Source organism: Falco biarmicus, chromosome Z, assembly GCF_023638135.1.
Source record: "Falco biarmicus isolate bFalBia1 chromosome Z, bFalBia1.pri, whole genome shotgun sequence".
In the NCBI taxonomy this organism is placed as follows: domain Eukaryota; kingdom Metazoa; phylum Chordata; class Aves; order Falconiformes; family Falconidae; genus Falco; species Falco biarmicus.
In genome coordinates this window covers 74,732,250-74,753,359 of record NC_079311.1, presented here as the reverse complement: position 1 = coordinate 74,753,359, position 21,110 = coordinate 74,732,250, and the positions used below count along the sequence as shown (strand labels likewise).

At 42.2% G+C, this 21,110-nt stretch overlaps 1 protein-coding gene across 3 annotated transcripts in view; it reads left to right on the top strand.

Annotated features, from left to right (window-relative positions):
• The window catches only part of LOC130142407 (phospholipid-transporting ATPase ID-like), an 86,546-nt gene that overhangs the window by 38,360 nt on the left and 27,076 nt on the right, over positions 1-21,110 (top strand). For all 3 annotated transcript variants that reach the window (XM_056324282.1, XM_056324283.1, XM_056324281.1), the window contains exons 4-13: positions 2,418-2,531; positions 4,780-4,878; positions 5,843-5,904; positions 7,428-7,500; positions 7,689-7,759; positions 8,941-9,023; positions 12,783-12,941; positions 13,918-14,006; positions 19,041-19,237; positions 20,154-20,362. In XM_056324282.1, the coding sequence (XP_056180257.1) occupies positions 2,418-2,531; positions 4,780-4,878; positions 5,843-5,904; positions 7,428-7,500; positions 7,689-7,759; positions 8,941-9,023; positions 12,783-12,941; positions 13,918-14,006; positions 19,041-19,237; positions 20,154-20,362 (1,156 nt within the window). The remainder of the gene's footprint in view (positions 1-2,417; positions 2,532-4,779; positions 4,879-5,842; positions 5,905-7,427; positions 7,501-7,688; positions 7,760-8,940; positions 9,024-12,782; positions 12,942-13,917; positions 14,007-19,040; positions 19,238-20,153; positions 20,363-21,110) is intronic.

Here is a 21,110-nt window from a genome sequence, read left to right as displayed (position 1 = left end):
ATCATTTAATATTGATACTCCTTTAGCCCCTCAGGGCCACGAACAAGTTACTTGTTGAATTAGAAATGTTCATAGTGATTATGAGGACGTCTTTTTTTCTGGTGCTTCACTTTAATTATGGATTCTAGAATAATGGGATCTGCTATAATATTCCCTGTCCTTATCCTGAGGTTCGTAGTGTCCCAGCCTCCCAAAAGACAGTGTGTGTCAAACAATGTCACAATCCTGAACTACTACGGAGAAAATATTGGATGTCCATATTCCTGCAGTTGAGCATTTGAAAGCTGTTATGTCTGAGGTTTTTACCATGTCTAATGGCAGTAGGAAACAAAATGAATGGCTCTGGTTCATTCAGTGGTTTTCCTGACGTAATTAATGGACAGAAATAGAAGGCAGGAATTGAAAGAAACCACTCCCATTCTTTTCTTATCCCGCTCTGAGATTTTTGCAGACAAAGATCTATAAACTTTATATGAGTGTTTACTGAGTAGTTTTTCCCATGTTCTGTGTGACCCTCTCAAATCTGTTGACGCAGAAAGGTCGGGTCCCCTGTACTTATTTTTTTCCTGCAGCTACTGTCTGCTCTTTTTTAAAGTGTCAGTGATACTTTTTTTCAGATTAGTGGCAGGTAGCATCTTCAGATCTAGCTTTTATTTAAAAATCTGCCAGACTCTGTCTGCTGGACACAGACTTCTCGAGCAGTTTAGTTCTCTGTATGTTGGGTTTGCAAAGGATGCCAGTATTCCATTGTTTCTGTTTCAGCAGTGTCTCCGGAGCCTGTGTGCAGCACATATATCCCGTGGTGAAGAATTTTGAAATAAACCAAATCAAACTATGCGTCATGACATTTAGTTCACATGCAGAGTTAACCACACCCGGAGATGGCTCCATGATGCCAGGAGACAGGCAATATTGTTCATATGGTGATCACTGATAAACATCTTTTCTTGCTAGAGGATTTGGCTAGCTCTTCCATAAAGGGCGTTTCCATCTCTGCTCTTTCAGAGACTTATTCTTTGGCTTGTACAAGAGGTAAAACATGAAGTTAATGCTGAAGAATGTTGTACTTTGTGGCTGCGCACAGCAAAACCCAGCAACTGCCTAAAATGGAATCGTTTTCCCCATACACACTTTACAGTGGTGATCTTAAATAATCAGCTTAATGGTGGAAACATGCTGATGTGTGTCAGTTTAAATGTTGAGATCCCTGATGAATGCATGGATTGGAAGTGGGCTGTGATTCATACTTAGTGGGTCCTGTCTTCCCACCAGCTTAGCAGTATCTAAAGGCTATCACAATACTACTATCACCATTTTCTCTTTGGTCAAACCAGCAAATCTATTACCAAATGAAGGGTCACTGCATAATATCTGCCTCCTTGTACTGTCACACCTTAGGGTCCCTGGCAGGTGGTTAATAGGCATCTTCTGGAGAGCTTCTCGGGGGGAAATTTTAGATATGCTGGCAACAGATGGCATGCATGCTTCCAGGACTAAACCTGGATAAGAGCTTAATAAACTTCATATGAGAAGAGGATCTGGTACACCTAAAAGCTGAAGGGGCAGCCCACACTTATGGGCTTGGTGTGATGGATTGAGCCTGATTATCAGGTGGCAAGAACTGGACCAGAGTGCTCTGATCTTCAGGGAAGAAAATACCCAGTTCTGTGATCCCGAGCTTTGGTCTTTTTTGTGAGCTGAAGAAGACAGATGGGGAGGAGCCATGGCTTGTGGCTGGAGGGAACATCTGCAATTAGAAAAAGAAACTGGAAACAGGGAACAAAACTGCAACTTGCTTACTGAAATGGTGAGATCTTTTATTAGTGGCTGTTTGCACAACACCACATTCAAGTGATCTTTGTGGAATAGAAACAAGCTACGTCTCCAAGTTGCTGCGCTGAATCAGCTGAAAATAATAGTAACATGTTCTGCTCCTGGGAGGACCTATAGCTTCTGTGGGGTTGTCCAGCCAAATGGTGCTTCCAAATCTCAGACAAGTTATTGACAACTGACCTAGCAGGTATTTCCTAACACTGCTTTGTAGATGGTACCCACAAAATTGTTGTGTTCTGGTTACAGTTTTTAATTCTATTTGTGCATTGTCTAAGTAGGAACATTATTAATAAGGGAAAAATGTGTCTCTCTGTGAGCAACTACATATACCTGTATCTACCTGCAGTTGCACTGACATAAACTGAGCATCATGTTTTCACCAATTCCGAGAGGAATTCTGTCTGTTTATCCAGACTCGGCATGATTGGATTGTGTGGGGGAAAGGAAGTGTTTTTTGAGCTGCTCTTGGAAACAATGCTATTGCTAAATATAAGCAAGTAAAAACAGAGTTGAAATGGGTTGTGCTGTAATTTTGTTTCCTGTTTTACCAAACCTGTTTATTTTCCTTTTTTTTTTCCCTACAGAACAATTCAATTAAAACATCAAAATACAACTTCTTCACTTTCCTGCCTCTCAACCTGTTTGAACAGTTTCAGCGAATAGCCAATGCTTACTTTCTTTTCTTGCTGATTTTGCAGGTATGAATTCACTGGGCTGTTTCTAGCAGAGCATGTTTTCTATTGTCAGAGCTTGTTTATGTATTGACAGTTGTAATAAAGTGCAAGCTATATCCCTGTTGTGAGTTAGCATCTTAGTAAAACCTTAAAGTAATAGAAAGCAGAGCAGAAAAGAAAAGCAATTTTCTCTCTTACATTTGGTTATGAGGGTTTGAATTAAATGAAGGAGAAAATTTAATTAAAGTTTTCAGCGAACTCTGTACCTTTTTCATGACCTGTTCTAGTACCCCTTTGTGTCTAAATCAGAGTTCTCCTGGCTGTCCTCAGATCTGCATTAATTTTTCCTCCTGTAGTACAAAAGGAAGTTGTCTCTTATCTATAGGTTTAAAGGCAAATTCCATTGGCAGTCTCAAAGAAAATAGCAAGAAGAAAAAAAAAATTGTAATCTCTACTCTTTCCCTGGGAAGGAAGGAGTTAACATCAGGAAGGCTCAAGGTTGGAGCTAGTTCGAACAAAGCTGAATATTGCTGCTCCCTGCTCAGCAGGGTAAGGAAGGTGTCTAATATGGATCCTGCCAGACACTGGCAACACTATTAAACCCTGTGGCTCATAATGGTATGGAGCTGCACTTTGCCCATTGCTGTTGGTAATACTGCTCTGTTGGAAAGCTAAACACACTGGAGAAACTGGTATCAGGATTTCTGCCCTTTTGCACTTTGATACAATATGGATAAATGCGGTGTACTCTGATGTTGCTGAGTCATACTGGAATGCACATTACCAAGAAAGGGGGATATTTTTTGTTATTTTTCAAGTATGATATTTTAAATTTGACCATTTCAGTGCACACAAGTTTGCAAAAGTACCTTTTTCAAAACCCCTTTTGTAAATTTCAGCTCAAAAAAGCATGGGCAAAATTTTCTTGGGCCTGTAGCAAACTACATACAAGATTCTTTGCTTATTTACAGGGAATGAATTTGGGAAATTCCAGCCCCTGTATATTTTTCAAGAAATTAGTGAAAGTGCCTTTTCAGCTAAGCTGACAGCACTGTTCCTGTATTGTACTGCACTCTAGCTGTTTGTATATCAAATTCATAGTATTTCAAACTATTTGCCTTAAATTATTCTGCTGTGTCTTTTGCTGAACCATCTAGGAGTGACTGTATACAAAAAAGCACATAGCTTTTTCTGCTGCCTGCACAAAGGTAAACTGAAGAGGGCAAGGGCAGCCATTAGTCTTTTATATTTACATACTCCTCTGTTTAATTTTTCTCCCTCTTCTGCCCACTCACTCCATCCCTGTAGCACTGGGAGTATCTCTTCCAGTATCTGGAGTGGATGTGATGGGTAGGCTGTGGGGAGTCTGCACTCCCCCCCACCCCCCCTTCTTTGCCACAGCCCAGTAGGACATATATATTCTCAGTTAGGTGTCAAGGCAGCAGTTACATGTCCTTGCAGCCTCCACAGCTGAGTGGTACTGTGCTTGCCCCTGAAGATCATTCCTGCTGGCTGGATTTGGTGGTGCCTGTAGGACCTGGGTTGTGACAGTGCAGTGGAAGGACCAGTCCCAAAGAGCAGCACCCTTAAGCAGCTGACTTAGTGGCATAAATGTCAGCTTCATGATGCACATGGAGTTGACGCTGCCCAAATCCAATCTGATGGACACACTGATGCTGGTATCACATCCATCTCTGCCTCACTGAATGCACAACGGGGTCACCTTCAGCTCTTGGGTCCTTTCACTGTTAAAGAAGTTTAGGCTGGGGAGATTACTCTGTTGATCTTGGAAGAGCCCGGTCAGCCCTGGCAACAGCTGTGCATTGTGTATTGATATGAAGTTTACTTCAGCAAAATGTGAAAAGTTACTGAAACAAAAACCAGAAGCATTTGAAGGCTCTGCACAGCAGTCTCTGCTGAGATAGCTCTGGGTCTCTCACAACAGGCTTGCCCATGCCACTGCTTCCGAAGAAATCCACTGGGGACTTTGCAATCCTAATTTTACAATCAACAAGAAAGAGCAACCCAACAGTTCCATATTTATAACCTAAATTACAACTTGTTTTGTAAGCAAAGCATGGGTTCCCTGGCTCTCCCACCTTTATGGGGTCATGTGTAAGGGATAGAGCTGCATTTCTGTCTTCATGCTGTATTCAGCCATCATAGAAATCATAGAAAAATGTCTGCAACTTCCAGAGAAAACAGTTTTTTGCTTCCATCTGTTTGCTGAACTGACAGGAAATTTCTCAGCTCAGGTCTTTTCTTCCTACAGCTGATTCCTCAGATTTCCTCACTGGCCTGGTTTACAACAGTGGTGCCCCTTGTGCTGGTGCTGGCTGTATCAGGAGTCAAGGATGCCATCGATGACTTTGTAAGATCTGTATTGCTGACCTATACTTTGGAGTTTGCCCATGATTCTTTGGCACAATGGCTAAAGCAAACCACTAAAACACAGCCAGTGGCAGGCAGCTGGAGACCTGTTCTGTGGCCAAAATGGGATTAGAGATTAGACCCCCAAAACTATAGTTCATTACCTAAAAATGAGCTAGAATTTCCAAATTGCTGAGCAGCCCAGAAGCTCCATTAACGTTCCCTGAAATTGCTCAGTGTGTCTGAAAAATATGGTCACTGATAGATACCTCTGGACACATACACAAAATTCTGTTCTTAGGCTTCCGCACTGGAGAACTCATCCTCTGCCATCTAGCTGCAATGTAGGTGGGAAAAACATTTTGTAGGAGGTAAGCATTAAACCCATGTGTGGTTTTTCAAACTTGCCCAGCTTTGGCCCCAGTCTGCTCCTGTCAGAGCTAATGGTCAAAGTCCCATTGACTTCACAGGGTAGTGTCAAATCTGAGTTCAGCATCTGATTTTCTCTCATTATTATAATAATTCCAATGCTCTGTGGAGGCTCGGTGCAACTTTGCAAGTAGGCAGGTAAGAGGTGATGAGGTGCTCTCCCAGGGAGCAATGCCAGAACACCTGCAACCGCTTTCCATATCAGACCAGAGGAATGGATTTCCCTAGTGTTTACAAAACTGTGATGGACAGGACCAACACCAGCTGAGTCAGGACTGTGCAAAGTGACATATAAGGCTCCACCTTCCTTCTTCCCTCCAAGAGCAAGCCCTGTGTTGCCTTGTCGCTCTTCACAGTCTAGCTATGCCCCATGCTACTAGTGTAAACATGGGCTTGACTGTAACTTGGCTGTGACTCCATTGTGCCAGACCCATTCAGCCAGCTGGGTGAAAACCTAAAATGTTAATGAACTGCCTACAGCTTTTGTGTGCTTGGCTTTCTGGAAATGCCTTTTAATGTACTGATCAAATTTTCAGAATCGACACAAAAGTGACAAACACGTCAACAACCGCCCAGTCCAGGTCCTGATCAATGGCATGTAAGTCCTTTCTCTTTTGTGGCAATTTTGACTGGTAAGAGCGTTTTATTAATGATAATGTTTTTCTGTGTGATTTCCAACAATCATGAAACAATTTAAAATTGAACTGTCTTTCACACCATTAGTTCACTGTGCAGCTCTCGACTATGTGTCTGATTAATGAACCCAAGATGCAGTACAGCAATGTGTGTAGTCATTATGGCTGTGACCTTGCACTAACAAAAGTAAACTCTGTTCCTGCATGTATATATATTTAAGTGACACTTTGAGAGTATTGTATTATTTTACTCCGTACCTTAGAAGTGACAAGCAAGATTATCTTTCCATGTCCATTTATGTTATAGCATTTATTTCTGCATTAATCAAAACTAGGCATTATCAACAAGTTATTTTAAATTAAGAAGCAGGAATAGCTTCCTCAGACATGTCATAATACTTTGAGTGTGTGTAGCTTTTCTGACTTAAATGTACTCAAAACATTTCAGCTGTGTGCTTTGGACATCGTACTGCTATCATTGTTCTTTCCTGAAAAAAAAAAAAGGGCAGAGGCTTTGGCTTTTGTGGCAGACAGAGGAGCTGTTTACTCTCTGTGCATAGGACACAGCTGTACACAGCTGTGTAGTCTCTAGCGACTTCTTTTTCTGTACTATAGATAGCAGTACGTTGTGTAAACTCCAACAGATGATCAAACAGTTAAAAATATAACTGGAAGCTGAAGAATAGGAACATACTTTTTGTGCTTTCTGCTAAGTAAACCAGTGTCTTCATTTACAGTGTATTAGTTACTGTGTCTAGGAAACATACATTGAAACAGAAATTTTCTAGTATTTTGCCTTTGTTCAAAAACTGAAAAGCATAGGTCCTGCCCAGCTCCGACCAACACTGAAAAAGCAAGGCTGAGCTGAACTCAAGCTTGAATACCCAGTCCTGTTTTGATGCAGCTCTTGATCTTTCACTTCTCTAGATTTTGCATATACAGCTGTTGTGACTTAGTTACGTTGGCACTTGCAGTTTAGCTGGCCAGATGCATACACGCCTTGCTCGGTGCTGTGAAGGCCACTGCACTGACCTCCCTGGCAGCCTGGCCCATGCCAGCCAGGACTGCTTCTCTGGCCCCTAACACCACCTAGAAAAAGTAACACAACTGGCGATTTTCGCAGGTGTTTGGGAAGTAGGTCGTGCTGAGTAGAGAGGGTGTTTTCTGAGGCAACATGGCCATTTAGGAGAAGGCAGAGAGCTGTTAGTCCAGAGGGGACAGTGCACACGGACTGTGCTGCTGTTGTGGGGCTTGCTGTCAACCCTGCATGGGTCACTCCAACCACTGTTACTGGGGTTTTTTTGGTGTTGTGGTAGTCCCTTAGCTTAGCATGGGTCAGGCCACATCATGGCAGACCCTGCTCCATTCGATCAACAACCCAAGTCCTGATGGCACCTACCGCCTGGCTTCAGGAGCACAGCTGAGTATCCTGCTTTCCCAAGTGGTGTTTGCTTTATGTGCCTACTTACTAGGAGTTTTCTTGCAGGTTAAAGGATGAAAAATGGATGAATGTTCAAGTGGGGGATATAATAAAACTAGAAAACAACAACTTTGTGACGGTGAGTACAGTTTCTCTCCATCCTGCTCAGTTAGTCTCTGTAATTACACTTACCACTCACAAGAAAATTAGTCAGTCATCATGATAACTGCCTCAGAGACCTGCAGTGTGCAGAAACCGCAAGCAACCTTGCAGTGCCATGCCCTCTGACCATGTGAACTCATGCCAAGTCTGTCTGTCTGTGTTTAGGCCGACCTACTGTTACTGTCAAGCAGCGAGCCACACAGCCTGACGTACATTGAGACAGCTGAACTGGACGGGTGAGTAAGCCTGGACCCTGGGCGTAATCACTGCCAGTGCCAGACCAAATCTCTGGTGACCCTGGGTGCTGCAAGCTTACCTGCAAATAGCTTTGGTAGTAATATATCGATATATATGTAAATACGTAGAATGAACTTTGGCTAGGTACCTTGAAAATAACATCTTCTGGTGGATACTTTTGCCCCTTTCAGTGCAAATGTCACGTGAGGAGGGGACTTTACGTTTTATTTTCAGTAACAGTTCCTCTAACACTGATAGTTAGAAACATGTTCCTGCAATATCACAGGTAACTGGCAGAAGTTTTCTGTTTCTTGCATCTCCCTTAGTCTCTTCTCTTAGCCAGATTATCTGGGTGAGATAATCACAATGCATAGCTCCAGTAATCTCCTTTGGACTGCTATACCATAATATAAATGCATGCAAACTGCAATGATTTCCAGACATTTTTTAGTCCGGGGCACAACTGGCTACAAGTCAGAGGGCTGCAACTGGTTTGTATTAATCAGAATAAACTGGAGATGACCTCATCTTTATGACCCAATTTGCATTACGTTTTCTGCACTGTTTGGAGCTAGCATCTGCTTGAAGGACTAAGCAAGACCAGAAGAGATCAAGAAATTTTGTCTCTCCCAAGACCCTACAGACAGCCCTCTGGACTTTCCCCATCCGATTTCTGCTGAACGGGAGCTTGTAATCCTTGTACGCGCCAGTGCCAGGGGATACTTTTCGGAGGCCCTGAACAAATGTGGTGTTTCTTTGACATTGCATTCACTGCATTTCAAACTCCCCAGCTAGCTAGTCCCAGGACTGCAGTACCCTTCAGGACCAGAATATCATGGGAGAAGGTTCAGAGCTCTCATATATGCTCAGATACCTCAGGGTTCAGTGAGGCATGAGGAGCAGGATAGACAGTGAGATGCTCAGGGAGCTGAGATGCCTGGTCTTGCACTTTGTGGTGAAAATGAGAAGACAGAGCCACATCACCCTCCAGAGTTCCTGGGGGCTGCCTGACTTTGCAACTGAGACAACTACGCCCTCTGGTCAAGTGAAAAAAGACACATGATGATCAGATGTCTAAGGAAGAAGTTTGTCCTCAAGAACAGAATTGACTTTCAGGGGGAGCTTTCAGTTCACATATGACTTTCAAGTTCATGTTTTTATCTCATGTGATTTGTTACAGTGAAACAAACCTGAAGGTGAAGCAGGCACTCTCAGTCACTGCAGAGCTTGGAGAAGATCTTCAGAAACTGACAGAGTTCAACGGTAAGCCTACATGGAAAATTCACTTTCCAGAGGATTTGCCCAAACACCAGAGTCCAGGCAGTGCCTGGGAGTCTTATTTCCAGGCTGTCTGCTGCTCCCTGCTAGGGTTCCTCTGGGTGCAGCAGCAGATAAACAGAATGGTCATGTTGCAGCCTGTACAACAGGTGTCAGCAGCATATGTAGAGAAAGAGGTCCCTCCTTGCGTGCAGGTCTTGGTGCCATGCGTGGCTATAACCTGAAGCGGTGTTGGTGGCAGTTTTCCTTCTGGCTGCACACTTCTCTTTAGCATCTGTCTGTACATGCTGAGATGACCCACCTTGAACTTCAGTGCAAGACCTCCTGTAATTGCACAGTGGAAAATGTTTTCCCAAAACTTTATGCTCAGTTATGACCTCAAAACATTTTTACACTGATGCAGCAATGCTGATGCATAGATTACATTTAGATTCTGAGCACCAGCACTTCCAGACACCATGCAGACCTAGGACTAACTGTGCGCACAGGACAGGTGACTACTTTCCAACCCAAAGCCCCATCCTGCACGCATCTCTCTCCTCTCTCGGCGCCACAATACAGACTACATTTTAAGATATTTAAAGACAAGCAGTGCAGGTGCAGTTAACAGGCAACATGTCCTTTCTTAGAACTGTTTTGTGTATTAAATATAGAGTAGAATAGAATGAAACAGAACATTTCATTTGGAAGGGACCTACAACGATCATCTTGTCCAACTGCCTGACACCGCTTCAGGGCTGACCAAAAGTTAAAGCTCGTTACTAAGGGCATTGGCCAAATGCCTCTGAAGCACTGACAGGCCTGGGGCATTGCCCACCTCTCTAGGAAGTGTGTTGCAGTGTTTGACCACCCTCTCGGTGAAGAAATACTTCCTAATGTCCAGTTTGAACCTCCCCTGGTGAACCTTTGAACCACTCCCACACGTCCTGTCACTGGGTCCCAGGGAATATACAGCAGCACATGCACAGAAAGGAGCCAACCCTGTCAAAAACAGAATGCCCTGTGCTGACACATCTTCTGTCTGTGGAGAGAGGATGGGGAAGCAGACCAAGTGATGTTACTCACGCTCCACAGTGCCCTGCTGGCTTAGGTACGAGGGCAGGATTACGGGAAGAGTCAGTACGGAAAGGGGTGGAGTGAGTGCTGCTGTCCGTGGAATGTCTCAAGGACTACAGGCTCTCAGGAAGTATTTTTAGATAAAGAGGAAAAATTATTTTTTAAAAATTATCTTCGAAATAACTGGATGATTTCAGGACAAATGGTGGGGACGTGGCAAAGAGTTAGCATAGCTGGGACTGTCTCTGGTAGAGTCATCCAAAAGCACGGGCTTTTCTTTTGCCTTCTGCACTGAGGTTTTATGCAATAATGTGTGTGGTCTTGGCTGAGTGTCAGCTCAGTACATCAGGATTTCTCCGAAGTGATGGCTGAGGTTTTGAGTGGTTTAGGTCTTGAGAAATGTTTTTACAGGTGTTTTATGTTAATGGTCAGACTGGCATGCCTTAATTATTTTCCTGAAGAGGCTGCTCTGTATACCAATTTGTAAGCAAGATCTTAATCCTAAATAATTTTTCAAGCATTTTCTTTGTAATGCTTATCTAAGGATACTACAGTCTCGAAAGTCCATAATTAAAAAAGAGTTTCAAAGTGTTTTGGAAAATTGAAACCTTCCTTATCAGATATTTATTTGTCCTGCAAATCTCTATTTTAGTTATGTTGTAAATAAAAGTGGCCTCTTCACAATACTTAAAATGAATAAAATGTTTCCCAGGATGGTTTATATTTGGCAGAGTACTGGGAAGAGCGCCTGGAAACAGACCCAACTTTGCATTTCCCTTAGCAAACCTCTGTAGAAGTATTTAAATATTTATGTAACTCTTTATCTAATTACTTCTTAAGACAGGAAGAGAGGAGAGGGTTGAGCAGCTAATACAGGCACTCAGTGGAATGCTTTAATGTGAGTTATGATGTTTGTTGACATCACAATGGTTCAGATAAGGAAGACGCCTGCAAAACACTAAACTTTATTTGATTTAGGGAACTGGGAGATGAGAAAGAAACAACACTTTTCATTAACTGACTACTTATTACATGTAGACTTGGAAGTATTTAACTCTTTCAGGTGACATGCATTCCAGATATCTTCTTGCTGTTAATGGGAGGAAGAGACAAGAGCCAAGTGCCTTGCTGAGGTGTCTTCAGCTGCAGAGTTACTGTGGTCAGGGCAGGTATATTGGGTGAAAATCTAGAGCTTCACACTTTTTTATGATCAGTCTGATTTGGATGAACCTCTTCTGATCTCAGAATCAGTGCATCAGTAACCCAGATCCACCCACCTGCTGGAAAGCAGATGTGGGTATTGACATGCAAGGTACCCACACGAGTGTCACCCCGTAGGTGGCGTGAGGAGAGGCACGGTCTTCCTGGTTGGGGATCATGCCCTGGGTTTGGTTCACCTCAGTCTCATTGTGCTGTGTTTCAGCTTGCACTGCAAAGCTTCTGTTTAATTTGTGCTTTTCAAGGCATTGCAGGGGCTGCAGCGATTGTTATTGGATTAGCTGGGTGATAAAAGAGAAGATCAGCATAGTTGTCAGTATGAGCTTTGATGTCACATGTGTCACTGAATTTCCTGATTGCTTCATCTTTCAAGTCTGATGATTTGTCTGCCCAAAAGTAGAGCTACTTTTCTGTGGAAAAAACATCCATTCTTGCTTTCAAAATTTGCAGTGGTGGAGACTACCACAATGCTTAAAATTGTACTTTTCTTCTGGACTTCTCTGGATTTTGTTTCCAGTCTCTTGAACCTGCTGTGTTTTATCTGAGAACAGCTGGAAGAGCTGTATACTTTACAAATGCTAGTCCTTATGTAGATTCTTGCAGCCTGTGATCAAAATAACTTTCATGTTCCTGCTGATTAACTGAACAGACTTTACTCTTGGGTCCCCTTTCAGTAAGGTGTATTTGTATTTGCCATTTCTTAACACATCCACAGGGCTCTGCTTTGAAACTTTAGATGTCAGGTGCAAATGTTGATTTAAAGAATCATTTTTATACCAAAGTATCTGTTTACAGTTTCATATGACCACATTTTATTACAAGAAACAAATATAGTGTGGAAATAGAAAGAGGCTCTCCAATCACTGAAGAGTGTCAGCTGTGTGGCCGAAGAAGGTAGCAGTATCTTTTTTCTTGTGCCACTGGGACTTAAGTTATGTAACAGATGAAATTAAAAAAAAAAAACAGTGAACAAAGACACCTCACTTAATTACTCTTTTGCAGCCTTCAAGCTATGATTTTTCTCGCTTGATTTTCTGCAGTTTTAAAGAAAATGGAATAGGAATTATGCAAGGTCAGCACTTTAAGCTAAAGTTATCCAGTGACATCCTACCATTACAAACTTGCTTGTGAAAGGATTAAAAGTATGTTGCTGGTTCAACATTTCTTCTCACCTGCAGAAAAGCTGTGGAAACTTTGTTTTGTACTCTACCAGTAAAAAAGTGCTGTGTTCAAAGAATAGGGTAAATCCAAGTTAATTGTGGTCCATTGGATTACGACACTAATATGGAGAAGGAGCAATATCCCAAAACAGCTGTAAATATAGGATACAGGATGGGAATGACAGAGTCAGGAATGGAATGTAGCTACAGTGTGAAATATTCCCTGTCTGGGGAACAGCTGAGAATGCAGTATCGATTGGCATCGTTCTGGGCCAAGATTTCCATTTTTGTTTTTACCTTCCTATTACAGGTGAGGTCAAATGTGAGGCACCAAATAACAAACTGGATAAGTTCACAGGAACTCTTACTCTTCGAGGAGAGAAGTATGCCCTGGACAACGAGAAGATGTTGCTGAGGGGCTGTACTATTAGGAACACAGAATGGTGCTTTGGCCTCGTTATTTATGCCGGTATGTACAAAAATTGACATGTGAATTGTGGAGCACAGAAGTACTGGCATGGAATTGCATCACACCCAGTACACACATACACGAAGGAACAAAGTATTTTCCTCTTTGGTAAATATGCTTCTACCAGGTACAGGAAAAAAAGGAAAAAATACATGAGATTAATTGTCTAAACTCTAGGCTAGAAATTATGCAAATTACAGTGGATTTTAATCTGATATTTTTTTATAGGGATCTATAACAGAAAAGTGGATTGCAAATGCTACATTACAACACCCAATTCCACCTTAAGTGCTTTAGTAAGCAGAAGTAGTCTTTTATTTCAGAAATGCAGGCAGCAGATTACATGAGACAAGTCTTGATTAATCAATAGGAAGAATAAGAGTTAAATATGTTTAAAAAATAAAGCTGAATTAAATCTGCCCTTACTGGCTTACATTGGGCCAATTGGAGTCTTTCTTTCCCCAGGCTTGTTCAAAATGTTTCACTCTGAAGTGTATTTGATTAAAAATTCCACATAATTTCTATGTGATTTTAACCCATATTAGCATATCATGGTCATCAATATTATTGTAAACCATTAGAACTATGCTTTTTATGATTGCAGATCTTCTTTTGTTTCTATGCTGCTGTAGACATGTGAGACAATTATAGTATGTCACCAATAACACAGCAGTATCAGGTATTCAGTTAAAAGCAATTAAAACTTGAAAGGGAGGATTAACTGTTGAAAGAATAGAGCTGGGCCAAAATCCAGAATTAATGGCTTTATGTGACTCTGTCCATATAATGTAAGGCAAGTGACTTAATGTAAGGCAACTGCCCAAGTTTCCCACCAGCACTGTAAACTGAATGTACCTGCCTTCAAGAAAACTGTGATGGGTATTTATGCTGTAAAGCACAGTGGGGCCTCAGAGGGAATCGGCTTTAGAACGGCTTGGCTTTATTACTAAAATTAACAAGTGTGTTTCGTCTCCAGGGCCAGACACCAAACTAATGCAGAACAGTGGAAAAACAACTTTTAAACGAACAAGCATTGATCGGCTCATGAACGTACTTGTGTTGGTGGTAAGTCTGATTAATGTGTCTTCATTTCTTCAGATGTATCATCATTTCCAGATGCTCCACCCCTTTGTCCACACAAATAAGGGAATATCAAAAGTGACTAATGATAAGAAGAGAAATTATGTAATAATTTTTTAGCAGCCTGAGTTCTGCAGTGCCTCTGCCAGCCCATCTTGCAAAGCAAGGACCTTCCTTCTGAGCTTTTCATTTGCGCTGCTCTGCATGTTTCTGTGAACATCACTTTGAAGCCTGCAAATGCCTTTTTCGCCTGGTAATTTTGTCATTTTCTATTTAAATAAACATTAGCAGTTTTCGCTCTTCTTCTTGATTTCTTGGCATCTCTGGTGATATCTGCATAGGACTAGGTAATTGAGTTTGTTAATTTACATGACGGCAGCATCTGACTTAACATATTAGGGTAAAATACTAGACATGGTCTCATTAATACTCAGAAACTAGTGTTTTTAGCAGCTGGAAAATTTGAGAACACTAATATAGCAGTCGGTCTCCTCAAATTGGAAAACAGATCTGATTTGAGGGTTAAGTGTGCCAATGGTTTTAACAAATGGCAAATACTTCCAAGCAGAGGTAGTGATTCTTTTACAGACTCTCCCAAGATTTTACTGCTTGGGTTCAAAGGCACTCGGAGAAGGAAGACATACAGTCTGGCACTGCTTTACTCCATGTTGCTTGAAGAGAAGCTCTTTAGTTTCAGGCTTTTATCCAAGTCCATTATGCTTTTTCATGCATGGTATACCACCTTCAGTTTATGACACTGAGAAGGTCTGGTGGCCACCGTTCCCTTTTCTTCCCTCCTGCTCTTGCTCTCCAGCCCAACCTGAACAGCCAGGCTGAGGCCTGGATCCATCCCCAGGTGCTGGAGCAATCCCTTGCGAAGGTATCCAGCAGCAGTCTGATCATCACAGCAAGGCTATCCTGAGCTCTCCCTGTCTCCATGACTTCATGCCTCCTCAGCACTGAGGCTTACAGCACAAATGTCTCCAGGATGGCACCACTCTTCAGCATTGCCACTTCATCCCAGCCCCTGTCCTGCTTTTTTCTCAGGATCCCAAAGGCTCTTGAGATGGGCCCAGGGACTGGAGATGTTAGTGGACAGATCCAGTTGTGCCTCTGTGAGACTGAAGTTGTACTAAAGCAGGAGTGGTTAGCTCAACTCCCACAGATGTGAAGCAGTGTTCTGAACATCTGTCTGTGAGTATTTGCTGTAAAGCAGTGCCACAACACAGAGAGCCACTCCAGGGTTATCTTCAACCCCTCTTAAGTCCTTGCTCCATGTACAGTAAGGACATGCCCTTGACTTCAGTAACATTACACCAGTCTCTGCCAAGTGAAAATCTTGATTGCCATCATCAGCTTATTTTCCTCAGTGTTCTCGTCCCTTAAGGGGACAGCAAAACCAAAAAAGGTTTGGGCCTCCTAGATTCAAATTTTTACAAATATTTGAAAAACTTTACATTTTTCTTAGGTGTTCTGCTATGCTGTAGCTGGAGATGATGACGGATGGGGGGGATCCACAGGGCACAGCAACAGAGTAGAGAAAAACTGAATAGGGAACTTAGAATTTAGCATTTGATTAAGATTTCCCAAATCTCCTTTCACAAGTCAGGGGTCCAACCCAGAGCTTTCAGTCTCTTCATGGACACAAATGAGATGAATTTACGTTCTGGCTCCATTTTTAAAAACTGAGCAAGTTGCAGCCGATTGCATCAGCCTCTGCCTGGCTTCTTGGGCACTGATGGAGCCAAGGGTGTGGTTTCTTCCTCTAGACATTTTTAAGGCACCTAACATTTTGGTGCCTAAGTAAAGCCCTGTCCTACACTAAGCACCAGGCTCTCTGCACACCTAAGGGGATGTGGCATCAGGTCCTTCCAGCTCACTGGGTGGTCAAAGGTTACAAAGCACTGTCATAAAAAGAGGCAGTATATTGCACTCCTGAGTTTGGAAATACAAAGCAGCCACAGCTCGCTATAAATAGTTCATCTTCAGTGTAATGAAACTTGTTCCATGTTAACACTGGCAAAGCTATTTTGTGTTTAATTGTCCATAAAACTTCCAGCCACAAAGCAGTGTTTAAGCAGCACTTGCCAAGGGAGTCCTGGATAATGTCGCCCTGGTCTGTCCCAACAAGGGTTAACCTAGGATGAACCTTTCCAGATGGCAGCCATAGCTGTTTTTTCATGGTTGGAAGTGTTTCTCGGTGATCTGAGAGAGAAGTGAATGTTCCTTCACCAGGGATGCACACGCCAGCTTCAGGAATGCTTTTTCCTCCAAAACTTGCTTTTTAGCAGGCTGGGGGGGAGGATGTTTTTAGAGAAACAGGGCTGTTGCCTTTATCTCTTAAGCTATTGCTTCAAATCGCAGAGCAGAAACCAAAGTGCCAATAAGGAAACTGAGACAGTTTTAATTCACAGTCCAGCAGGAAATGCTTGTCAAAAGTCACCTCCTCTTTACAAAAATCCTACCCAGTCTTGCAGAGGATCTTTTGCAGGCAGTGCATGGGCAGGACCCATAGAGGGAGGATGTTCATGCTGAGAAGCCCCATGAGCATGCACAAGCCTATGATCAGGGTGTTTTTCACATCCCTTTCTTCCAGAGTGTGGTTATGATTACAACACCCTGCATACGGTTGTTTCTCTGCACAGAAATTAACCTCCAGGGGTGCTGTTAACAGCTTGGTCTCTTGCATTTGTCTCAAAGCAAACCGCATGTTAGTGTGCAAGCACGAGTGGTGCAGACAAGTCGAGCTGTTAAAGAGTATTGACATGCCAAATGACATAAAGTAAAACGTACATAAAGCAAGTGCAGTTGCAGACAAGAGCTGCTGTGATATGGGGAAGTTCAGCTGCTGTGTTGCCCCATGTGTATTTCCGTTGCTGACTCACACATGGAATATTCTATGTGGAATGTGGTATCCTACAAACTAACAATTTTTAACCTGTGGGGCAGTGAGGAATCATGCAGGGTACACTGATAAGACAGAACAGCCAGCTGGCTTTCTTAATTAATTTCTTTTACAACAGACAAGATCTGCAAAGAGAACTTCTACCTGACCGACAGACATAGCTATAAAAATAGACAGGCTTGTCTATTTTCTCCATCTACGTCTATTGATTTAATAAAGGACCTTACCTGTCCCTGGGTCATGCCTCTCATATATCCTTAAGTCCTGATGATTACAACAGCACAAATTGAAGTCTGTTTTTACTGCTGGTCACAGAGGTTTAAAAACACTGTGCCACATTCCTTACCAGCAAGCAATATTGTCTCTATTTCACAAGGGGAGTAATTTATTTGGCCTCCCATAATTAAATAGCAAAGCTACTATTGACGTGGAAAATAAATATGTCCCCTGAAACTCAGCCCAGCACCTTTATTTACTGCAGTCCCTTTTTAGCAGCTTCTTGGTATTAAAACTCAAGTTAGCTGGACGTGAGCTTTTCACCAAGTCATTCAAATCGCTCCATAAAAGTACCCTTCTTCCTCTGACATAGTACCTCAGCAATGCAAATATCAGTATTACCAGCAATGTTTCTATGTTTGTACCTCAATTATTTTTTTTTAAAAGGTCGATTACAGTTTTAATCTGATCGTTACTGGGTGGCCTTATACATAATGGCCCGTCTTACTAATACTTCCTCCTTCATGATTATACTTGCAAAAGATGATTTTTAATTGCTCTGTTGTGCGGCCTGTTGATTCTATATCTTCACATTTTTATTAGACTGTTGGTTATTTTAAGTCAAATATTTGGAGAAGTTGATATCAACGGAACTGGGTTTATTATCATTTGTCCAGGAAGGATGTCAAGCTAATTTCAGTTTATCTTACCCACAATCACCATTTCTACCTTTCAAGTATTGGAATTACGTTAGCAGATTTTCAGGATGGTGAAGCTTCCCAGTTTTCAAAGCACTGTTAAAAATTAACCTTACAGTTAAGAGATTTTCTCAGCTAGTCCCTCTAAGCTTTCATCTTTCAATTACCTGGACCCAGTGGACTGAAAGTGCTTATTATTAGCAGATAGAGCCACATAGTGTTCCTTGTCACAGAATGTCTGCCTTTTCCATCTGCTAACTACATCATATGGGGTAGATATTTCTTTCTGCTGCCTTCCTCCTTCAGTATTAGATATTCACAGTTCTGTAATTCCTTACAGTTTATATTAAATTCTGTTAACTTCCTTTCTTCTCCTTGTGTATTCTTTTTAAAGTAATTGTATTTCTATGTTCTTGTCTTCTTTTAACCAAAAATGCTTTATGACCTATGTAAAGTTTTCATGTCTATTAAATGGTGTTCCTGAGAAAGTCCTAGTTTTCACTAAGGTGTCCCACTTTGAAATTCTGTTCCCAGTTGCTGTTTCCCTGGTTCCTTTAGGCTTCAGGAAACAGGCTTCTCTAAAGTCCAAGCACACACATCACTGGTTAGCGTTGCTTTCTGTTTATTCAAAGGAAATGTAATCAGATTGTGATAGCAGGTACCAAGGCAACTATTAGTTCTGAGTCAGTGGTTAACTCTCCTTTAACTGTCAGCATGATACCCAGTGCTGAATTCCAACCTGCACAGTGGTGGATTTTCTGTATTACAAGTTATCTTCAGTAGTTTTTCAGAAGCGGTGTGAAAAACTATGATACATCCAACAAGTGGCCAGGTAAAGTCCTCCAAGCAGTTTCTACTCCCAAGTGTGCAGCCAGACATTTGAGGACCCGCAGCTCTACTCACCTCTAATGAGATGTTCTGTAGCTGTCTGCCCATAAGCACCCAGGTTTAGGTGTCTGCTTGGGACTTAAACCCCCAGATGTTTGAGGTCTTGTGATTCCAGATTTCCAGACCCTGCACCATGTAATTTTGTCCTTGAGATAAAAGTGTCATAACTTTGCTGGCTTTCCTCCTTCACCCCTTGGAACATTTTCCTGCAATTCACGCTGTCCAACCTGATCTCATTAGGCTCAGCTGATTAACCTGTACATCACAAATTCGTTGTCTCTAAAATGCAATATTTTGGGGTTTTTTTTGCAGATTTTTGCATTTTTAGCACTGATGTGTCTTATCCTAGCCATTGGCAATGGCATCTGGGAGTATGATAAGGGCTACTACTTCCAGGTCTATCTGCCCTGGGCCGAAGGCATCAACTCTGCCTCCTACTCAGGCTTCCTCATGTTCTGGTCATATGTGATCATTCTGAACACAGTGGTGCCAATTTCACTATACGTCAGGTATGTGCCAGAAACTCCTTTTATGTTTCTTCTTAGAAAAGGTTTAGCTTTTGCCTTGGGTGGGAGCAGCATTTTTCCTAGACACAAATTCAAACCCATTGTGAATGATCTACATGACAGTGATGCTTTTCTTATTTCTGCTGCCTTCGGAGGTCTTTGTCAGAGTTGGAGCAGGGACAGCAGTAAGCCTTACAAACAATGAAAAGGATGATTTGGCAGTTAAAGGAGAGGTGGAGGTGTAGGATGCTATAGGACTATGGCTGGTATGGTTAGTGTCTCTCTCCCACTTGCAGTGCCCATCAAACAAAGTGAATATCAGGTTCTTTGAGGTGGCTGTAGGGCTCAAGTGAGGAGTAGATTGCAAAGTGAGTAGGTGTAATCAGGTTGAGAATCCATAGTACTTGGTGCTATATGCACAGAGTGAACGTTGCCACTTCCCGGACAATGTAGTGCTATGTTGGTTATTGCATATAGGCCAACAAGGGTGAAGAATAGGCAATGTGTCCGTGATGCTCTCAAAACCTTGAGGTTGGGGTGTAAACTGAGTAGGCTCAGCCCAGCACATAGTCCTGCTAGAAACCACCCCTGTCCGAGCACCACTCCCAAAACTGCACCAAGTGAAACCCACTGCTACTGCCTCACTTTTCAACCTGAAAACTTCTGGAACTTTTCAGATACTTTTATAAGATGTTGGTTTATAAATAAAGGAAAGGAATTTGCTATAAACCTAACAGTTTCAGCGGGACTTGCTTCATCATTGCTTACTACAGACTATGTAAGGACAACCTGATAAGTACACCCTATCATTACCTTCAAAGTTGCTCTCTGATTGCAATCACTAGTAGTGTTGCTGGAGATAAAGATCTTGTCCCTTAAATAATGAATATTCTATCACCTTCTCTTTCTGTTCTACCAGTGTAGAGATTATACGCTTAGGTAACAGTTTCTACATTGACTGGGACCGTAAAATGTATTACGCTCTGAATGACACGCCGGCTCAGGCCCGTACCACGACACTCAATGAAGAGCTGGGGCAGATCAAGTACATCTTCTCAGACAAAACAGGAACTCTCACTCAGAACATCATGTGTTTCAACAAGTGCTCCATCAATGGCAAATCCTATGGTACGTTGTCTGTCTTATTCTTCAAGTGTTATTCACATTGTATGCCTCCTGGTCCACAAAGAGTAAAAGTGATATCCAGAAGAGAGTGTTTTGTAAGCAGCTGCAGTGATCAAGTACAGGGCTGCCCATCAGGGCTGCCTGGACAGGCCTGTTTACATCATTTGCATATCTTATTATCCTTTTCCTGTCCCTTGTTTCCCCTTTTTGACACCCTTTAACCTTCCATTTTCTACCCCAGTATCATCCCAACCAAAAAACCTGCACCTTATTAGTTTTTCCTCATTAGTCCCAGTTTTACTACATCTGCACTCAAATCTGGGGTTTTTTTCTGATATCACTACCTGGGTGATCTCAGTCTTTTGTCGTGTTATTGACATGGTTACCTAGGTATTGCTAACCCTGCAAAATACCATACATAACTCACGTGTCTAGCTCCCTCTTAACCACTTGTGAAACCATCCATCCCTCATGGGGTTATTTGCATATTTTATCAGTTTCTCACACTGTTACCTCTCACATTCAGCAGTTTCTTATGGCATGAGCGGCAGTTTTCCACATCCACCTGTTTAGGTAGCTGAACCTTCAGTCGGCATCTAGTCAATGTTCTGGTCATTTGTCTTTAGCCCTGACATACTTCACCTATCAGAATAGAGAAAAGCTTGTAGGGAGGTGGAAAAAAGGGGAAACAAAAGTTGTTAGCTCTGTTAGATCCTGACAGTCATTGACTTAAACAGCTCATTCACTGTAT